The sequence below is a fragment of the Phaethon aethereus genome, assembly GCF_964289735.1.
Source record: "Phaethon aethereus genome assembly, chromosome: 15".
Lineage (NCBI taxonomy): Eukaryota > Metazoa > Chordata > Aves > Phaethontiformes > Phaethontidae > Phaethon > Phaethon aethereus.
The window spans coordinates 5084820-5104858 of record NC_138591.1 but is presented as its reverse complement, the minus strand read 5'-3'; the positions used below and the strand labels follow the sequence as shown (position 1 = coordinate 5104858).

At 36.2% G+C, this 20039-nt stretch overlaps 1 protein-coding gene across 1 annotated transcript in view; it reads left to right on the top strand.

The window, feature by feature from the left end:
- Positions 1-321: 321 nt before the first annotated feature.
- The window catches only part of SDK1 (sidekick cell adhesion molecule 1), a gene marked incomplete at its 5' end in the record, with an annotated part of 412638 nt that continues 392920 nt past the window's right edge, over positions 322-20039 (top strand). The window contains one exon of the mRNA XM_082006804.1: positions 322-793. Within this exon, the coding sequence (XP_081862930.1) occupies positions 322-793 (472 nt within the window). The remainder of the gene's footprint in view (positions 794-20039) is intronic.

The window sequence follows — 20039 nt, the reverse complement described above, 5'->3', positions numbered from 1 at the left end:
GGAACAGCGAGACACTTTCAATTAGTGGGTTTTTTTTTTCCTTGGCGCTCCCCCCCCCCCCGAGAATTTAATACTTCTATCGCAGGTTTTTTACAGGAGAAAGGGACATGTGCTGGTCATAAAAGCCACAGGGGTAACAGTTTCCATCATCGTTGCGGTATGAGAGGTACTCTTCAGATTGTCTGCTGGTGGCTAAGATGGATCAGTCTTTCCCTGTTTCTGTTAGCGATGTGCTGAAGGATCTGGATTTGCTGAAATACTGACGCCCATAAACTTACTCCCTCTCTGTTGAAGGCATTGGATGTGACAGTGCAGAGAAACATGTGTTTCACATTTCTGACTGGTTGTTTTGGTGCAATCAATACCTCCACAAGAAACATTGACTTAGGTGGCGGTGATCATACCGGGAGGCACAGGGAGTGCTGCTTTCGGGTTGCATGCCAAGTGAGCACAAATCAAAGAGTCCGCGGTTCCTGGCAAGCAGGGGCTTCAGTCCCCTCCAAACACTGGGGCGCAGGCAGCGGGCGATGTTCCCAACCCACCAAAGAGAGCCCGGCCTCGGGGTGCGGAACGAGCAATGACCAAAGCGCTGTCAGGAGTGGCAGGCAGCCGGCTCGCGTTGGGATCAGTGAGGCAATAACGGTTGAAAGAAAGGTGGATCGCAAAATTACTGCCCGAAGGAATAGCAGGCGAGGCGGAATGACGATAAAGTTAAACTTCTGTTTCATCTTCTGTCGGGGATGGTGGGCGTTTCTGTTGCTTCAGCTCCACATGTTGCAAGTACTGGCACAAGGTAGGGCTAGAGACATTTTTGTTTATAGAAATGCTGCATCTGCCTTCTTGAGAGGAAGGGAATCTCGCTTGGGTACAGAGAAATGCTTTTACTTTATCCTTATCAGAGGTAAACTGCAGAACTCGCACTGAGCTGATTTCATGTGGGAATGGTCTTTTCTTACAACCGTTTCTTTATAGAACAAGGATTTGCAAACTGTACGTACATGTTTCTTTCCCTTTTTCGTCCTATCTTTCCCCTATCCCCACCTCCCACAGAGAATCAAAAGCCCTATCGGGACCAAACCTGCTTTCTTATTTACTTAAATACGCCCGTACATTTCTGTTCTTTTAGGCAGCAAAAGAGTTAACTGCTGGTTGTGTGTGTGTGTTTAAAAACAGTGTGCACCGAGATAAGTTATTAGGAGAAGGGGAGTCATAAATCGCCGACTAGAACTAAATCAGGCATGTAAAAGGAATTCTTTAAACATACGAGTGCTGTTCTATGTGAACCTCGGTTCGAGCATTGTTCATTTCTTTTGGATTGCCAAGTAACATTTACCCGAGACAAAAACTGCGATTGATTCCTATCTGAGCATTTCCACATCAGAGATCCTTGCAGTCAAATGAGTCACTTGTAAACGAAGGGTCAGAGTCGACCAATAGACTTTAAATATCAAGTGTCAGTCACTTTGCATGTAAATTCCCTTCTCAAAAAATCGCCGAATGTAGCCTAATTCTTAATAATCCTTTGACAGAGTAAACAATAAATGGCAGGCAGAAGCATTACAGTTGGCTGCGCCAAATAACGTGCTGAACAAACGCAGCTTTCACTTTCTTTGCTGGGTTGAGTTTTATTGCTGTGTGCATTGTCTGACTGAAGTGGTATGTGTTGTACAATGCAGAACTGTATCGTGTGGGACGATGAGTTAGTTATTAACAGCGGAAGTTAATACTCTATGAAGGGGAATGGTCTTTGTGTTTTAGTTCTTTGTTTTCAAGTAGTTCATAGGGAACAACGGTGCATTCAGTTTTAGTAACTGGATGGGCTTGTGTATTGAGGAAGAAGGGTTATAAGCCAAGTGTGCTGTAGTTTGTCTGCTCTGGGTTTATTACTGCATCCTCAGAAAGTTTGGAGCCTCAGGATACAGAAGTGTTTTAATCCAGTGTTTAATAATGGACTCCACCCTCATAAACCTTTTTTCAGTGCTTTGTTTATGCTGTCATTGCTATTCCCAAACTACGTATGCTGAGGCCTGCAAGCCCTAACAGGGTATTGTTATTCAGAAACAAGACATACCTGAAATAATTCTCTCTGCAAATTAAACTCCATGTCGCTATCTTTTTGTTCTTTTGGTAGTTGTTGTTGATAGATGCCAACATGATGTTTCATTTGGAAGACAAATGATGATGATTCTTTGCTGTTTACATTAAAAATGCAATTTTTTTTCATATAAGACAGTTTTAAGTGCCAGTGATTCAGGAATCAATTTAGATGCCATGTAAAACAGTTTTCTGTGGTTTAGTAGTAAACTAGCCATTTTATTGGATTAAAAAGTGAATTGACACTTTTGTTTAGCACATAGTATGGAAATTTTTTTTTTTACAGCATATTTCAGGTTACTAAGCATTTGCAGTAGTATCATTTTTAGAGCAATATATGTCTCAGGGAGTTATGTAGTGTTTACAAACTACCCTAAGGAAAAGTCCTAACACCAAGTTAGTTTTACACATCAGTATTTAAGAGGGGTAGGGGAAGCAAAGAGAAAAAGATACATTATTTCTGAGAAATATTGGTGCTGATAAAGGTAAGAAGCTTATAAGACATTAAACAATGAAAAATAAAACCATTATGTAATGCAGAAACAAAATACGTTTTTATTTTTATATAACGCAGAAAACACAGATTACAGTTAGTCCTCTAAAAATTCTTTGACATGTAAACCAGCATGGAGGTCTTAATGCAGAGTTTATGCTTAATGCTTCTATTAGGTTTTCACAAAATTTTGATTCTTTTATAACTCTGAATTCTAATGGATTCTAATAAATTCATCATTTTTATGCAAAAATTTACTTTAGAGAGAAGATGACAGTTTTTATAGAAGTCCTTCATGAAAATGGAAATTCTGATACAGTCACAGAAAGTTTTTAATGGAAAGATGTGGTCATACGCATGAGAGAACTACATGACTCTGATCTTCTAATGTGATAAAAAAAAGCACATTCTAAATATATGGGCCATGGCTGTTTTGAATGAATCATAATACTATGCGATAACCAGCTAACTTTTCTATAATAATTATTTCAGCATTAAAGAAATAAGAAATATTTCAGGCATACTGAAATGCAGGTTCTTAGCTCATAGGAAACAGATTAGATAAAGTCGCTGAGATGAAGTGTCTTATACTGTAAGGTAAATGGAAGAAAAGGTTTCAGTTGCAACAGGTTGTTGAGTATTCTCTAGACTTGAATGATCATCCATGTAAAAGCAGATGTAGAGTCGAAAACTGTAGATAAAACCCCTTGTAAATTCGTTTTGTACTTAGCTCTTCAGCTTTCTGTCTTCTGGTAGTCGTGTTACATAATTAGATATAACGATTTATTTGATTTCTTTTTTCAAAGTAAATTTAATTATTACAAAACTTGCAGAGGTTTATTGTACTGAATAATGAAGCATTTTCTTCAAACTTAAGTATTGTTAGCGCAGGCTTTCTCATTATGGGAGCCATTTTCTGGGTGGAAGAAGCGTATAGGTGACAAAGGTTGTGGCCTGTCCCGTGGCCATAGCCTAGCATGGTACTCCCACTTCTATAATGGCTGCAGATCTGCACAGATGCCTGTCCAGGCAACGTGTGTCTCACCCAGCTTGCCACATTGGCCCAGCTGTGAATGGGAAGCCTGTCAGAAAAATTTAACCTGTAAGGGTCTGAAAACTGTTGCACATTTCTTTGTTTACTCAGTTCCTTATGCTTGCTGGCCTTTGCCATGATGCGATGCCTCTTTTCATGGCATTTTTGTTAAATTTGAGTACTAAGTGCTAGTTAGCCTCAAGTCATTGTGTGTCATCAAATAGTGATGAGATGTTAATTGATAATTACTATAATTATCAAATTAGATTTTGCAAGGTGATGGTAGAAGTGAATCATTTCGACACAATAAGAAACTACTGTACTTAGAAGAACATTATCCTGCAGTGACCTAGCTTGGTGGTCTAGCATGCCTGAGCATGGTCCTGTTGAATGTATAGAGCTCGTTGCAGGACTGGAATTTATTAGTTATGTATGAGATTAACAAACACTGATGCCTACTGAGGTACAAAATGTTTACTGAAATACTAGAATATTTGTATGGAAATAGAAAAATTCTGCTTATTTAATTAGGTTGGAAGTTGCTAGAGGCTACTCTACATGCATCCTAATGGATTTAAGTAACTTCCCAATGTCTTTCTTCTGTTGAAAAGTAAAAGAATACTTAGAAAATATACTTCTTCGGATTGATGGCTGTTGTTCCGAATGATTTAAAAATAGATAAAATCACTGCAAAGCTTTAAGGTTCTCCAGCAGGAGATGGGTCTCTTTAAATATTAAGAAAGAGAAGCTTGTGTGATTTTTCTTAGTTTTACAGCAATGGAAGTGTAATCTTTTTATGCTATTTGATCAGATCTGTAATTCAGAATTCTACATGTACCTGAATGTGTGTTTAAGGTTATATTGATATCTATTACATTTTGACGAAAGCTGTGACATGGAAGGTAGAAGTAAATGTTTCTGGGGCCCAACTTTTTTAATTCCAATATTTGATCTAGTGTAACTTATAAATATGCTAAGCATAGGAGGTGTTTTCAAGCAAATTACAAACTGCATTAGATGCAGATATGATAAGCAACTTGCATAGGGTAGTTGTTGGAAGGACCCGGAGACAGTTAAATGTGAGGGGAATACTTATTGGAGAGTGAAAAGCATTCTGAATTAAATGTAGAATGATGCATTTCTAATTCCAAAAGATTCTGTTACTATTTATTGGAAACTCATTAATTTGTATTGGATTTACCTCTTATGATCCCTTTCTTTAGATGAACATTTTAAGCATATGTTAATTTTTAAACAGGTGAATTCTTTGTGTATATAATTATAATAATTAAAAAATTTTTAGAGGAGTCGATACAAGCCTAGTCTAAATAGAAATGGGGTGGAGAGAATGGGCTTTTTTCTGTGGCAATATCATGTGACTCCTAACTCTCCCTACTGTGGTGAATCTAGGTTTGGTTTATATGCCTACATTTAGCTGAAAAATTACTTATTCCCAAGACTCAAAGCAAGCTCAGAGATATGTATACATCTCTATTAACATTTTAATTGCAAGGTTTCAGATAGTTTCTTGAGAGTACAGTGTAACAGAACTACTAGAGGTGAAGGCAGACCATATGTAATAGCTGTTTATCAACCTTATTTTCATGCACTACCAGAAGATGCTTAGACCAGGAATGACCTAGGTACAGAGAGGTTGTGGCAGTTGTGCTGTGTGACTTTCACATCACTTAAGAAGAATGGAAGGGAATCTGTGTCCATGGCTTATAGTCCTTGAAAGGTTGTTCTGGAAGGTTCTGTCATCTCTGTGCATAGTCATGTATTTTGAATAACAAAGACAAATATTGGCTAATATTTTAAAGATGTAATGAATCTGTAGGCAGACTAGAGGCAATTAGATTCTTCATGGAGCAAAATCTTGTTCATGCTGACTTCATTGCAGAAATAGACCTTTTTTCCTGCCTCTGTATGTGTATATACATACATAATATGTACATAAATAGTTTTTAATGAACAAATTGATGATTTGTTGGTCTTCTAAAATTGTGTTTTCTTGAAGTTATATAAACTAGAATAAATTTTATAAGATTTGTGCAGAGATTAGAAAATGCCAGAACTAAAGTAGCTTGTGCATCTTTTATCTGAATTCTTTATGCATGTGCATTATGATTAAGTTTAAAGTGATACAAATTATTTTACTGTCTATGTTAGTCAGAACTCGGACTGAATACTACTCCCTGACCAGTTTTTCAGTATTTTGTTTTCTTGTCAGTGCTTGGTTCCATCTGTCATTTACTTCAAATCTTTTAAATTCTGCACAAGAAGACTTTTGTGTGGACTAAAGGAAGAACTGTTAGCCACTATAGCATGGCACTGGATTAGACTACTTACAGTTATTACAGCTGGAAAGCAGGTGATTGCTGAGACTTGGTTTTTATTTCTGACTACCAAGTGAGTATTTTCTAGTGAATAAAGACTCTTTACTCCATGTGCCTCAAAGATGACCCTTCACCACCCATATAGCTCATGCAGAACAAAAATATAACTCCATGAAAGGTCTGTTCCCAAAGAAGTTGGGGTTTCTGGAGTTATTTCTGCCTGTGCTGATGTCAGTCTTGTTACAGACTATTTCAGACAATTTCATAATTTTCATTCCCTAGGATTCTTCTGATAAGTGGCCTCATATGTAGCCTAGTTAAATTTATTAAATTGGAGATGTGTAGTAATTGGTGAGCTTTCTTAATGGGAAGTGTATTGTTTTCTCAGTTTATTGGTTATAAATAGGTGTTAAATAGATGTGATGAAATTTTTTTTCATGTAAGTAAAACTTTCCAGTTCCTTTATGGATATGGTCCATGTCCATGGGCCATGGTCTGAATGTCACCGACCTGGAACTTCCAATAGGTTCTGTAGGAATTAGTTCATATAGCACTTATGTGTCTGAGTCCAAGGGGTTATGCAGCTGAGAAGGGAAGAACCTTTTGTTTTAATGGGTGTACTAAATTACTTTAAAACATATATGACTGTTCTTGCAATATTATTTATTATACAAATTCTTGGCTTCTAGACATAAATGGTATGTGTATGCTCTATCTTGAGCGTTAGTATTTTTGGTTTACTAAGGGTTCTTTTTTGTTCTGTCCTTGCTGTGAAAAATAATAAATCTATTTCTAGAATATATACTGCTCTGTTGCTAATCATATGTTTTATCTGTGAAATGCCCTCAGGTGTAATACAAACAGCACCCTCACTAATATTAAAAATGTAGATCTAGGCTTTTTAAGGGAAATGTTTTTAAAGTTATTGTTCATCTGTTTAGCTCCCTAAACTAGCTCAAACTGGGGTCACACAAGCATCAGGGACAGTGCAAAAGAGGTGATGGGAATGCAGTGCCAGGGGCATGACCCTGGCAGCCACAACTAAGATCGGTTTAAATTGTCAGAGAGTTTTCAGACTCAAACAAAACCCAAGGGAATGTACACTGCCTAACTTCTTACAAACATGTGGAGGCTGCTGTTCCTGGGTAGAAAATAGAAAAGTCAGTGTCTTTAAAGGGGTGGTTTAGAAGACTTAACTTTGGATTTCTTCTTGGAAAGACCCTTTCAGTGAGTTTATTTCTCTGTTAGATGGAGTCTTCCTAAAGAAAGTCTTCCTAACATAAGCTTGTAAGGTAAGTGCTAAATTAAGTAGAATGAATATTCCCCTTGATCCCCTTATATCTCAATTCTCGAGACTGATAATGGGAATAATATTTTTTTGTTTACAAAACGAAACTTCGTAACTTAAGTTGCAAATTCCACAGGTATTACTCTTTAACATTTGTATCTAATATGCAGATTCAGCAGGTAAAAATGGTGGTATGAGGTCCAACAACTCCCAGAAAAGGAAGTCTTTAACACCACTTCATGCAAAATGTGCAAGTGGATTCTACAATCTTATGTCACACCATCCAGATAACTTTTGAAGTGTCATTCTTGATAAACAGTAAAGCATTTGCAGTTTTTAAGCAGATAACTTGAATCTTTAATCCCGTTTTTCACATTTCCATGTTCTGTTGTGACAGAGAAAGTTGATTCTGGTAGATAAATCATTGTCCCTTAGGTCTCTTTAAACCACTTTATGGTCTTTCAAGCCATAAGCCATATATTTTCCTAATAAACTCCTAAGTCTAACAAGTTAGCTAAAAAAACAATTTGTTGGATATAGCCCTCTTGGACCAGAAAATAGAGAATAATGATACATAGCTCCAGTACATGTTGCCAAAATGGTCATTGATTCCAGGCTGAAATTGAAGAGTTTGTAAGTCATTATTAGACAAAGAATCAGAAGATCTAGTAGACACTACTTCCATCTACTTTCATATTTGTCTAACTTTGTGTATTTATTAGCTGAGAATGTTGTGGCTTTGATAAGTGCTTTTGGCATTGAGTTCATAGGAAACGTACTCAATAGCAATGCTACCTTTTAAGGGAAGGTACTAAGAAAATAATAAAACTAAAATAAAAATATTTCAAATGTTTAGATATATAGAAAAAATACATTTGGTTATACTGGTACTATTTGCTCACCTAACATTTGTGTTGAATACAGACTCAGTGCAACACAGTCATTGCTATCTTCCTTGCACGTTGGAGACTGTCCTTTCTTATTTCTCATCTGTCAAGAAGTGCAAAGGACATTCATGACTAAATAGTTCTGAAATAACAAAATGGTATTTGGTGATTGGAAAAGAAATATATGGTGCTATACCATACTTGCCATTCAAAGATAACACATTTATCATAACATATGGCAAGCGACACACTTCTGTAGTAGTGAAGTGGGTGGGAGGAGGTAAGGGGAATTCCCTGTCAGTATTTCTAAATGTGTGTACTGATTAGTGTATTTTTAAGTACTCTTGAATGTGTGCATGTAGAGGTACAACTAACTTTTCTTGCAGATTGTTCGGGACTGTTTTCTTTCCTTCAGTATCAAGAGGTTGAATAAACTTGCACTCTAAACCTATCATGCTAATGTAACATTTGCAAAATAACACCCTTGTGCTTTCTTCCCTGCTGTCCTCGTCGTTTAGGAGAAACTCTTTGTTCATGAACACATACATCCTTTAAAGTCGTCAAGCACTTTTTTTTTTATTTGCTGTGATGCCAAAAAATCTTTTACAGTAGCTCAGCTGATAATCCACTGGAAATACTGTTGTCCCATGATGAAGACTGTCTCCTTGTTCACATGTATGCCTGTCTCACTGTTGTCCTCTATTTGCATTATCTTTTTGTCCCAGGTTGATAGAGCCTCTCCCACAATCTGCTTCTGGTCTGTGATTATTGCTCCTACATGCTACTGTAATATAAATAAAGCCTACAGCTAGTAAAAGACTGAGGTGATAGTTTAAACCCCCTGATTCTACATACGAAATGTGGAACAGATTCCTTAGTTATCCTCTAACTGGACACAGAATAGCTTTTCTAAGACACTTGTATTATCTGAAGCAGGGCTTTTATTGTGATGGAAGACCTTGTTCACAACAGATAACCAGAAAGATTGTTTAATGGTAGATTATCCCAGGCATTGTTTTCAAAAAATGTTAGATAAGACTGTGAGGCAAGAGGTCAAGAATAGTAACTCTGGTGTTTCACCTTTTGCTATTTTTATATCTGTGAACAATTTAGATTTGTTTTTGAAGAAAGAGTAACCTGAAGTTACTTTTTAAAGCCATTTTAATATGTGCGATTTCAAACACTGGATTTTAAGGTAAATGCCATCAACTAATTTCCCATTTCCCTTTAGATTTTTTTCTTAATAGAAACATAACTAGTTACTACTTTATCATGAGTAACATCAGACATGTCTTAAATGGAGAAAAATATGTGAATTATTGTTAAATTAAGTTCCTGCATCGATATGTGCAACCATAATTTTTAAAATAACATATTTTTAAAAGAAAGTAGCATTCTTCCTAGTTATCTGAAACTTTTTTTTTTTTAAAGTTCTGTGCTATCTTGTTTCTTGGAACTAGTGTGCAAGATTCTTAGCTTTTAGGAACTACTGAGAGATCTGTGCGTGGTTTTTTTCCTCTTGAAAAGAAGATGTGTTTATATAGTAACTTATTGAAATGTGTAGACTGAGAGAAGGTGTTTCCTATTCACAGAGCCTAATCATGCTAGTACTTATTACCCATACAATAAGGCTAAAATTTCACTTTTAAACATTTTTGTTCATGGAAATGGAAGAATTAGGTTAATTGATTCTACCTTAATTCAATTAACAAAATAGGCCAGTGATGCTACTGTTTAATGAAGTCATCAGCAGAAAAACTTCAAGTAAGACTGAGGATAAATCTCCCATTTATCCACAAGTTTGAAGTAGCAATGAATAACAGAGCAAGATAGATTTCATACCTGTTTTGAAAATCTACCTTGAAGTAATTTATGTAGTACCTAACATCTTTATTTCAAGTTCCTCTATACTAATGTTGATAGCAATCTTCCTCAGATTTAATTATTTTTATTATATATGATTTATTATTAGCATTTAATGGGTCAAATATTTATGCATATTTTTCTGAATCTTCGGTTGAGAATTCTGAGTTAATGAGTGTCCTGTCAAACTCAAAGTTTTAAGTGCTGTTAATTCAACGTTACACTCGCTATGTAAATGTATCATAATTAAAATGATGCCTTGTCAGTCCCATTCAGGTTTCTCATGAGTATAATTTTCAGCTTTTGTATACTGGATATAGCTATGTCTTCTGCTACCCAAAACCTGAACAGACATATTTACGGCATACTGGTATCAATAAAAATCTGCAATGTTAACTGTCCTGCCTGCTAAAATTTGAAGAGTACAAATCTTATCAATTCTGTTGCAGAAATCCCTGTAAGATCTGAAACTTAAATTTTAGACACTTTCAAATTGTTGAGCCTGCACTACAAAAAAACTTAGCAGAGTAGCCAGTGAGAAGATATAATATGGCTCTGCAAGTGGACCATTTCATGGGCAGAGATGGATACTTTTAATCTGTTACAATGCAGAATGGGAGCTTGATCCCTGCAAAATAGCTTTCACCAACAAATGTGGTATCGCTTTCACCCTAAATGCTCTTTGACTGAATAGAAATATACAACTTTTTCCAATTTATTTATTTTATACACTTAACATTATGCTGAATACATCTGTTTTAATATTACCTTTCCATAGGCAATTTCCTCTGTAAGTTGGCAGTCAGTGAGAAGAGACATAAACACAACTAAAGCACAGGCAAATGAAACTAAAAACTGTCAGCAGAGGAAGCTGTGGGTAGATAGAGCTTTTAAAATTACCTCAGAAGCAGTGGTGGCTTCCCCTAAATGGCTTACTCCAAATGGGCTCAGCAAAGGAGGGATGTTCTTTGGTCTAGGTTCTACTCTCGCTAAGTAGGATTGTGTTTTCATTGCCCTTTAAATTGTTAGTTTCATTGTGATAGTTAATAAATCAAGGATTAAATAAAAGATCAGTAAGTAGGAGTTATTTTTCTATACTTACAAAATGACAAAATATAAAAGTTTGCATCCATTGGCAAGTACGGTAATAAAGGGAAGTGATTTATGAAGTATGAATTGGTGGCAGGTGAATTAGGTGTCAGTATTTTTAATCTTCTAATCTTATTCTGTGGCTCAGTTACATCAGTGCCAGTGTAAACTCTTCAGCTTGGGAAGAACCTTTCTGCTACGGTGTATTCTGATATCACCTAAAGTTACATCTCCAGAAGTTTTCAGTCATCCTGTGCTAGTGCAGCTGGGTAATAACAAAAAGCTTAGCTCCTCTTGATCACTCTGCTGACTTGGCAAACAAAAGAAAAGAGTAACTCTCGGTTTGTGCTTGTGTAGTCTGGTCAAAAAAGAGTTATATTAATAAATGTTCAGTGATATTATTTAATATCTGTCCTGATGGCTTAATACAAATGAGGTCAAAGTGTTCACATTGTATATAAAAAATACAGTTCTGAGTAGTTTTGGATTTTCACACTTACATGTGAACAAATGTCCTTACATATAAGAACAATTTTTACAAGAATTCTTAGTGTTCTATACAACTTTCTGTAGAGCTGCTGGACATTATAACTTCTGATAAACCTGTTTTTGTGCAAATGTTCACTATAGTGGAGTAAGTGTTAGCTGTCATTTTATTAGAATAAATGGCATCACTACTCATGTTTACTTGAAATTCATTGCAGTGTGAAGTGATTAGGCATTGGTACTTTAGTAAATTATGGCATATTGCACATTTTTCATAACCAATTAGTGAGTGTTAGTGTTGGGCATGTACAGCACATCTAGTTGTCACTCACATCTGAGTTGCGTTTAATTAACATCCATATCTGTGTGTTTACCAGAAGAGTTCTTTTGGAACTATCAACATGTGACAAAGACAGCGGATGTTATCTAACTTGGGAAAGAAAGAAAATGTTTGCTATTTATTTTATTACAAGACCAGTTATAGCGCTGTTTTCAGGACATGACTGCCTTGACTGAAAGAGCTCCCGAAACCAGAACTGGAGTTGCCAGATATGGATTTCTCATAACTGAGTCAAATCTTATTTTCCATGTGAAAGGCAAATGTCGATTTCATACGTATTTGCAGCTCTCAGTCACTTTTCCAGACATCCAACCGGTCTCAGCTGCCTTGACATTCTGGAAAAGTGGCTACATGCTGAATAAACTGTGTGTATGCATGCTCTATGCAGGCAAATAAAACACACGTCATAGCTAGTCAGAGCTCACGTAGTAAGCTGACAAGTAGAGTATACTGTACATATGAAGAGCTGCTCATGGTGATTGGTATATTGAGGCTTTCTGAAGCCTTCAGTGTGTTCAAGCCCTCTGAAGTCCTGTTACTGATACTGGTCAGAAGTTCTTTTCTGATTTTTGTAGACAAAGTATTATCAAAGAATCATAGAGCAGTTTGGGTGGGAAGGGACCTTCAGAGTTCGTCTAGTCCAACCACCCTCTTCAACTAGAGCAGGTTGCTCAGAGCCCCATCCAACCTGACCTTGAATGTTTCCAGGGATGGGGCATCTACCACCTCTCTGGGCAACCTGTGCCAGGGTTTCACCACACTTGCAAAAAATTTCTTCCTTAAATCTGGTCTGAATGTACCCTCTTTTAGTTTAAAACCATTACCCCTTGTCCTGCCACTACAGGCCCTGCTAAAAAGTTTGTCCCCATCTTTCTCATAAGCCCCCATTAATTGCTATTATAAAATTCTCAATAGTTTTTCTTTAGGCATGTAAATGTTTCAGTTGTGTTGGGACACTTTTAAAACTTTTTTGGCAGAGGAATTAATGTATACAGTAGGGGTTACTAATAAGTATTACTGAAGTTAGACAGATTAATCCCAATGAAGTTCTTTAATGTCAGTGTGTAACTTGCTCTCCTCTTCTTACTGTCACTCTGATCTAGTTTTTTTGCTCATAAGTGAATGTGAGGGATTTTGTGTGTGAAAAAGGATGTGCTTCAGCAGGTATCAGGAACGGAAAAATTAGTCTATCCACTCCGATTGGTAATGGAAGTAATACCCTTTCCAGGTAAAAAGTCAGTTTAAATGTAAGGATTTTATGATGCAAATACTTGTCTTTTGGCATATATAGTTTTTATAGAAGCTCATAATAAAGCCAAGGAGTCTTGTGTTTTGTTTTTGGTTTTGTGTATTGTTTGGTTTTGGGGTTTTTTTAAATTTTTTTTTTACTGTTATATTTTGGCTCTTAAGAAGCTTAAGAAAATAAACAGAGTCAGGTTGTTGAGAAGATCCAAACCATGAACGGTTTTTAAGCCATGGAAGTTTTTTTAAACATAAATTTTGTCTGAACCAGGAAAAGGCAAAATATGAGACTGTATCTTCATTTGTATAGTAAGCAGAAAAAAATTAGTACATTTTAACTAATGTTGCTCAGCAAGGTGCACAGAGTAGTTTGGTGTCTCAACAAGTTAGTAAAAGACAGCATAGTCTTTAGTCTTCTATTGGAGCATGTGAGCCACTTAATAACACTAGATATTTTTTCCAAGTCTTAAGTCTTAAATGAAGTTGCTTATGAAGGTGTTCTAGACAAAAACAGCAATACTGAATTGTGAGTTGCATTTTACTGTACTTGGCTATTCCAGATATGTAAATCACCAGTCATAAGAAGGCAGTATTTATTCTAAACTCTGTCCTTTCCTTTCACTAGACCTGAAGGAAAGATAAGTGTTCTCAGTAACTCAAATATTTAGATTTATCCAGTTTTTAGGTGTTTGACAGTCCAAAAAAAGAATTGAAGTAGGTTAAGCAAAAGAATTTCCTCTAATTGCCATGATTTGAAAAATCACTGATAGCATTCAAGATACTTTATTTCATTATGTATCTTTCTCCTTTCTGTAGAAACTGCTTCCTATAAAAAACAGCATTCCATGTTCCCAGAGCTTCCCTTACCTCTGCTCCTTTTTCTGCCTGCCTTTGTTTGGTTTTTTTTGTTGTTGTTGTGTTGGTTGTGGTTTGCTGTGGGTTTTTTTTTTCTTTTCCCTTTTCTTTTGTAGCTCGTGCAGAGACTTTTATTAGCAGAAAGGATGTCCTGTGTGGGAGACAACAGAGATATTGCATAAATGGCTTTTTCCACACTGGAAGATGAAGAATCTTTCCTGAGTTCTTATCTATAAAGCCCTGATACTGTCCATCTGGGCAAAGAATAGAATACATATCTCAAAAACTGTAAGTTATACAGAAAAAAAAAGTTCAATAGGAAAACCAGCTAAAAGCTGCTGGCTCTTGCAGAGGGTTTTCTTAGAGGCAATCTCTGGGGACTCCAGAGGGGTAGAGCTCTGCTGTAGTCCTGAAGCCTATGCAGTTATGTCTCTCAGGTTCCAGTTAGTCTAACCTGTTTATCAAAATGAACATTGAAACTTTGCTTGTAAGCCACAAGTTTCTGAACATCAAACAAGGATTAGTGTTGTGATACTTAAGTATGGCATATTTCATCATTTTTTTGAAAAGGGTATTTACTTACTAAATATCGTCTCCTGGAGCCCTTCTAATCTGTGTTGTTTGTAAGACTGGAGATACATAGAAGAGTTTTATTTGATTACTGTGATTAGAGTGGCAGAGGAATCTTCATCATTTATCTTCTTTAGTGTCTTGATAGCTGTTTGACCATCTTGGATCCTGTTTCTCTTCATGCATCATCCACAGAGTTGTTTATTAAGGTCTAAACAATTAACCTATGCAGACTCTTTCAAGGCAAAATAATCTATGCAAGTGCTGGAGAAGCACTTGCACAATATCAATATTGCATTGATACTGCAAATTTCATTCATTCATTCTTGTATTGGTTTGACAATGTGACATAATTTAAAGGAAGAAAAATAGATTTTTAATAAGCATATTTCAGTATTACTGGACATCTATTTAGGGAAATTAAAGTACATTCTTAGCTATGAATAGCAGGTTGAAAGAACCGTGCAGCAAAAATACTCTTGTAGCTGTTCTGCTTACATCCTGGAAACTACTCTGTTCATTCTATTACAGATTATTAGTGGTGGATCATAAAGTGTGTATAAAGATGTGATTACTCTCTCTAACTGAAGAAAATTATAAAGACGGAAGAACCAAACCTTTGAAGATGGTTGATCAGAGTTTAGCAGAGACTTTGTTGTATTGACTAGTTCATATGGCAAAGTTAATAATATAAAAATCTGCTACTCACTGCTTTAATTCTTAAAATGAATGCCACAGTAATAGAAAAAGTAATCCCCAACATCAAAAGGAGTTTTATAATTTTTTTTCAGTACTTTTAATTATTAATCTAAAGTTATTTAGTCAATTTTCACATTTTTAAAACTTTGTCAGAGAATTTAAACTTTTTTGTGAGGACTCTTGGATAACAAATAATGTTTCTATTAGTCAAAATATATATTTAACTAGCATACATCAACTTTGTAGAGGACCATGTCTCTGGGAGATAGACAAATATTATTCTGATTTCATTGCTGCCTTGAAAGCTAATGACCATAATAAAGGTAGCTAATTATCCATTAGTTTTGTTTTTAATAACATTTTAATTTGCATAGTGGTCTTCAGCTGAAAACACATGCTTTTAATTGTTTCTCTTCAATTAGCATTACTTTTCGGATTTTTAAATAGGGTTTAAAAAAGTGCTGGTTTAAAAAGTTTGTCTAAATGAATTCAGATACTCAATTAGAAATGTGCAAAAGCAGGCTCATATTGGATTTTAGTTAGAAACTTCGAGTTTTATATTCAATTCTTGTCCCACATGGTTTTCAACTTGAAATCTTTTGGGACATTATGATTGTTACCAAATTGACTGACTTCTCTGTCTTGTCTTGGACCAAATGGATTGCTGTTTAGACCCTAGCATTACAACTTGAAAGGATAAATTATTGATTGTTGACATTTTGCACAGTATCAGATGTTACTCTTTCTAAGATTTTACCTGCAGGACGCAATTTAGTTTCTTTGATCTTGTAAAAGTAAAGTGAAAAGCATACTTTAAATTGATTTGGGAAAAAAATGCTTTTACAAATAAAAAGATTTTTTTTTTTGTATTTGAATTACTTAAAATGCATTTTTTTGTCTTAGAAATATGCTAATATTTATAAGATGCTTCTCGTATGACATATGGTATACAATTTTGTTTCAGTTCTCTGACATCAACCTAGTTACTGCTAGGTTGTAGTACAATGTACAATTGGCAGGGAAAATTAGTATGTTCAGTAGCATGATACTTATAGGACTTTTGAGAAGTATTGGGGATATTAATCTGTATTATAAGTAGACAGCTGTTTGAAGAGGACTTGCAGATTCTGTTAATTGTATGTTTGTTCCTTTTCACACAGCACTTCTTTTGGGCCTGTTTGGTCTGATGGAAAAACTGCAGATAAACACTTGCAAATAAAAGAGCAAAGCTCAGCTAAACATATTTTAAATAGTTTTATATTAAAAAAGGATATTTAACTTAGAACCAAATAAGATTATTTTCTTAGGGGGATAGATATGTGTCAAGAAAGGAAAAAAAATCACAAAACAATCTTAAAAGATCAATTGAAATTCTTCCTTGATCTATCAGCCATGTGTAAGCACAGTATTTTCATAGGAAATGCAGCAAAATTAAATGATAAATTCAAATTTTGTAGGCTTTTACTAATATAGAGCAAATGAAGAAAAGCTTGAACTAAATGAACTAAAAAAAGCTCCAGGAAAAAACGTTAATTTTGCCACCATGTTTACATGGAAGGAGATTAGAGTTGTGTTTTTGTTTGTTTGTTTTTCTTTTTTTTTTTTCTTTTTTGAAATTTAGTATATTCTAACTGTCTGTTGATCCACCCATTTTACAGGGCTGTGCAGAGACAATTTATTTCTACTTGAAAAGCTATCTCAGATAACTTGGAATAATAGCACAGAGCTTAATGCAGGTACACTCAGTTAAAGCAGGAAGTTCCATGGCCTTGTCCCTACCCTCAGGATCATGTGTACAATTTAAAATAGAGGGAAAAAATTATGAACAGTATTAGGGGCAGGCATAGGAACCCGAGGCTCCTCTGTCTCAAGAATTTCCTGCTCCGTATACTAGAGAGTCAGGATCCCTCTTGTTTGTGTGTTTATGCTTTTTCCCTTTCCTTTTTGACCGCTGACCCTTTGCTGTTTACAAACATGTTACAAGGGACAGCTTCAACTGGATAATGGGAAATACTTCCAGTATACATAATACAGTAGAATCCATACGTTAAATTCCTTCAACTGTCAAAACAAGGTGGGTACATCCAGTCTGTATATTGGAAATAGCCCATGGTAGACCTGTTAAACAGAAAGTATTTGAGAGACTAATAACTGGTATATCACCAAAACCGTGCCACGGATTCGGTTAACAGTATGTCAGTATGGATGATGACAGGACAATGCCTGTGTATTTATTAGTATACATATAGCTTTGATGCAAGAAGGGTTTTCAGGCATTTATGTATAAGGAAATGATTCAGCATTGTGGACAAGAATCCGAGTCTTGAAGAGGTAGGATTTCAAACCTACCCTTTGTTAATCTTTAGCTCCAGCTAACCTTACATCTAATATTTACTACTCCTTGTTGATAGTAGCTACTGAGAATCTCAAGTACTAGCTCTTCTCAAATGCTACTGAAGCTGGATTAGTGAATTGAACTGCCCAAAGCAGATGTCAAAAAGTTATGTATAGCATAGACGCATTTGTTAGCTCTTAAATGTTAGAATATGTTAAAGATAGTTGCTTTCATTGTTAAGTGCTTTCTGTTCAGTTTGAAGAAGCAATTAAGTACAGTTACATGGATACTTCTGCCTTTTCTTACAAATGTTTTCGCCATCTTAGCAAGAGAGATGCCTGATAAACCAGTGAAAAACAGCTATAGGTGGTTTGACTTGACTCTTGGTGTTAAAAGGTTCTTTGCTAGAAATTTATTATGAAGAACATTTCCAAGAATTAATAAATTATTCTTCGTTTTGGAACGTTGGTTTGATTATGATTTTCATTTAGCTAAATTCCATCCCCAAATCGTTGAGCAATGATTCCATACAATTTTATTAAAACTAATGAAATGAATACCCTGTTTATAGGCCAAATTCAGTATAGTACTTCAGCAAAAGCTTAATTTCAACTACATGAGAAGTTATATTATTGATAAGTCAAGCATGCTTTATCTTACTGAAGTTGGATCATCATTTGTGTTAAAAAACCTCCCACTCATTTGAGGTCGTTTATAATGAAAAGCTTCTGTAAATTACTCTTAGTAAATGGAAAACATGCTATTAGTCTTGCTTGGCTTTGTTTGCTCTAGAATTTTCCTTGAGATTTTGAGTAGTGTGTAGAATTTCTTGTATTTTTAGGCCATTAGTTTAGTATTATTTTATGCAAAAAATGGTGAGACCTTTACTGAAGTTTTGTCACATTTTGACTCTATAGCTAGGGAGTCGTTTCTTTTTGTACTAAACATCTCTAGTCTCATTTTATCTTAACTCAAAGTGATCTGCGCTTAGTACGATATAAGCTTCAACTAATCAGAATTAGCAGCTATCTAGAGTAATAGACGGTTAAGGTGTGGCTGTGGTTCACCTGTCAACTTTGCCTCTCAATGGACATGAAGATCATGTATGCTACCTGTCACGGCCTTGAGGACATTAGGTCTTAATTTCCCTGACCAGCTTCACCAGTGCCCTCCACCCACACCCTCTGTCCCTTGGCCTAGGAGCTCCATTTAAGCTCAGGGCTGCGTAGTTAGACCTTGCCTGAGCTCCATTATAGGCATGTCTGCCTCCTGGATAGATCTCCGACCTCTGCGGTAGGTGGCTTGTCTCATAGATGGGCCCCTCGGATGTGCCTTATAACTTGTGTCTGGTGCTGTCTCTGGCCCCGTTTCTTCTTGTTTCTGGCTGGTCTACCTGGATATCACTATCTTGTGTCTTGTATGGGACTATCAATGGATTATGCTACCAGCACCCCTCGCCTGCTGTGTTCAAGGACTGTGGGACTGCATCTGGGTGGGGAGTGAACCCCCTGTGCTGGGGTCACACTGGCTTCTGGTTTGCTCTCCCTTTGGGAACAGCCAGCCTTTGCTGCTGCTTGACACTGCTACACATTCAGTACCATGTTCTGGGATGAGCACTATGGTAAAGACACTTTTTTAGCATTGGCAGACAATACTGTCATTTTTGCCCTTTTTCATCAGTAGCAGGAACAGCAAACACAGCTCTCTGGCTCAGATACAGTTTCCTGGCCCCAGTACACCTTTCCATCTCCTCACACTTGCTTCTGAGCACCTTGCCTGTCAGCCCATCTCACCTACCTTGCCTTTTTGAAACCACACTCTTCAAGTCTAACTCTTCCCCACCATCGCCATAAGGCTGTGAGCTTTTTATGATCATCTGCTGCTTCATGACTGAACTAAATATGCTTAACTTTGAGTGTGTTTTTAGAAGATAAATTAACTAAAATACAATGATGCAGATGCTGCAATTGACTGACTCAAAGAGAAGAAGAAAGCAGGGGGGCTGGAAGGGGATTCAGAGGTTCAACAGTGTATTTTCCTGGGCTATGGCAGGATCAATCATACCAACACAATTCCTGACAGATATTTATTTAACCTGTTTTCTAAGCACTTCAGTAAGGGAGATTCCAGAGATTCCATTGTCAATCTGTTCACTATTTAACTATCCAACCTGTAAAGACAGAATTTTCTTGAGTTAGAGTCTAATTGCTGTTGCTGCTACCAGTACTCTAGATTGCTAATCTAATACTAGATGGTATTTCAGACACCTGCTATACATAATCCTTTTCTGTTTCATGGTTTTGATGAACCTATACTTCTTGCATTGAAATTTGAAAAGAACTGCACTGAGCTATCCTTTGTTAGTGAAGTAAACAAATATCCAAATTGTGTCCTCAGCAGATTGCTCAGCCAAGTTTTGGGAAACCACT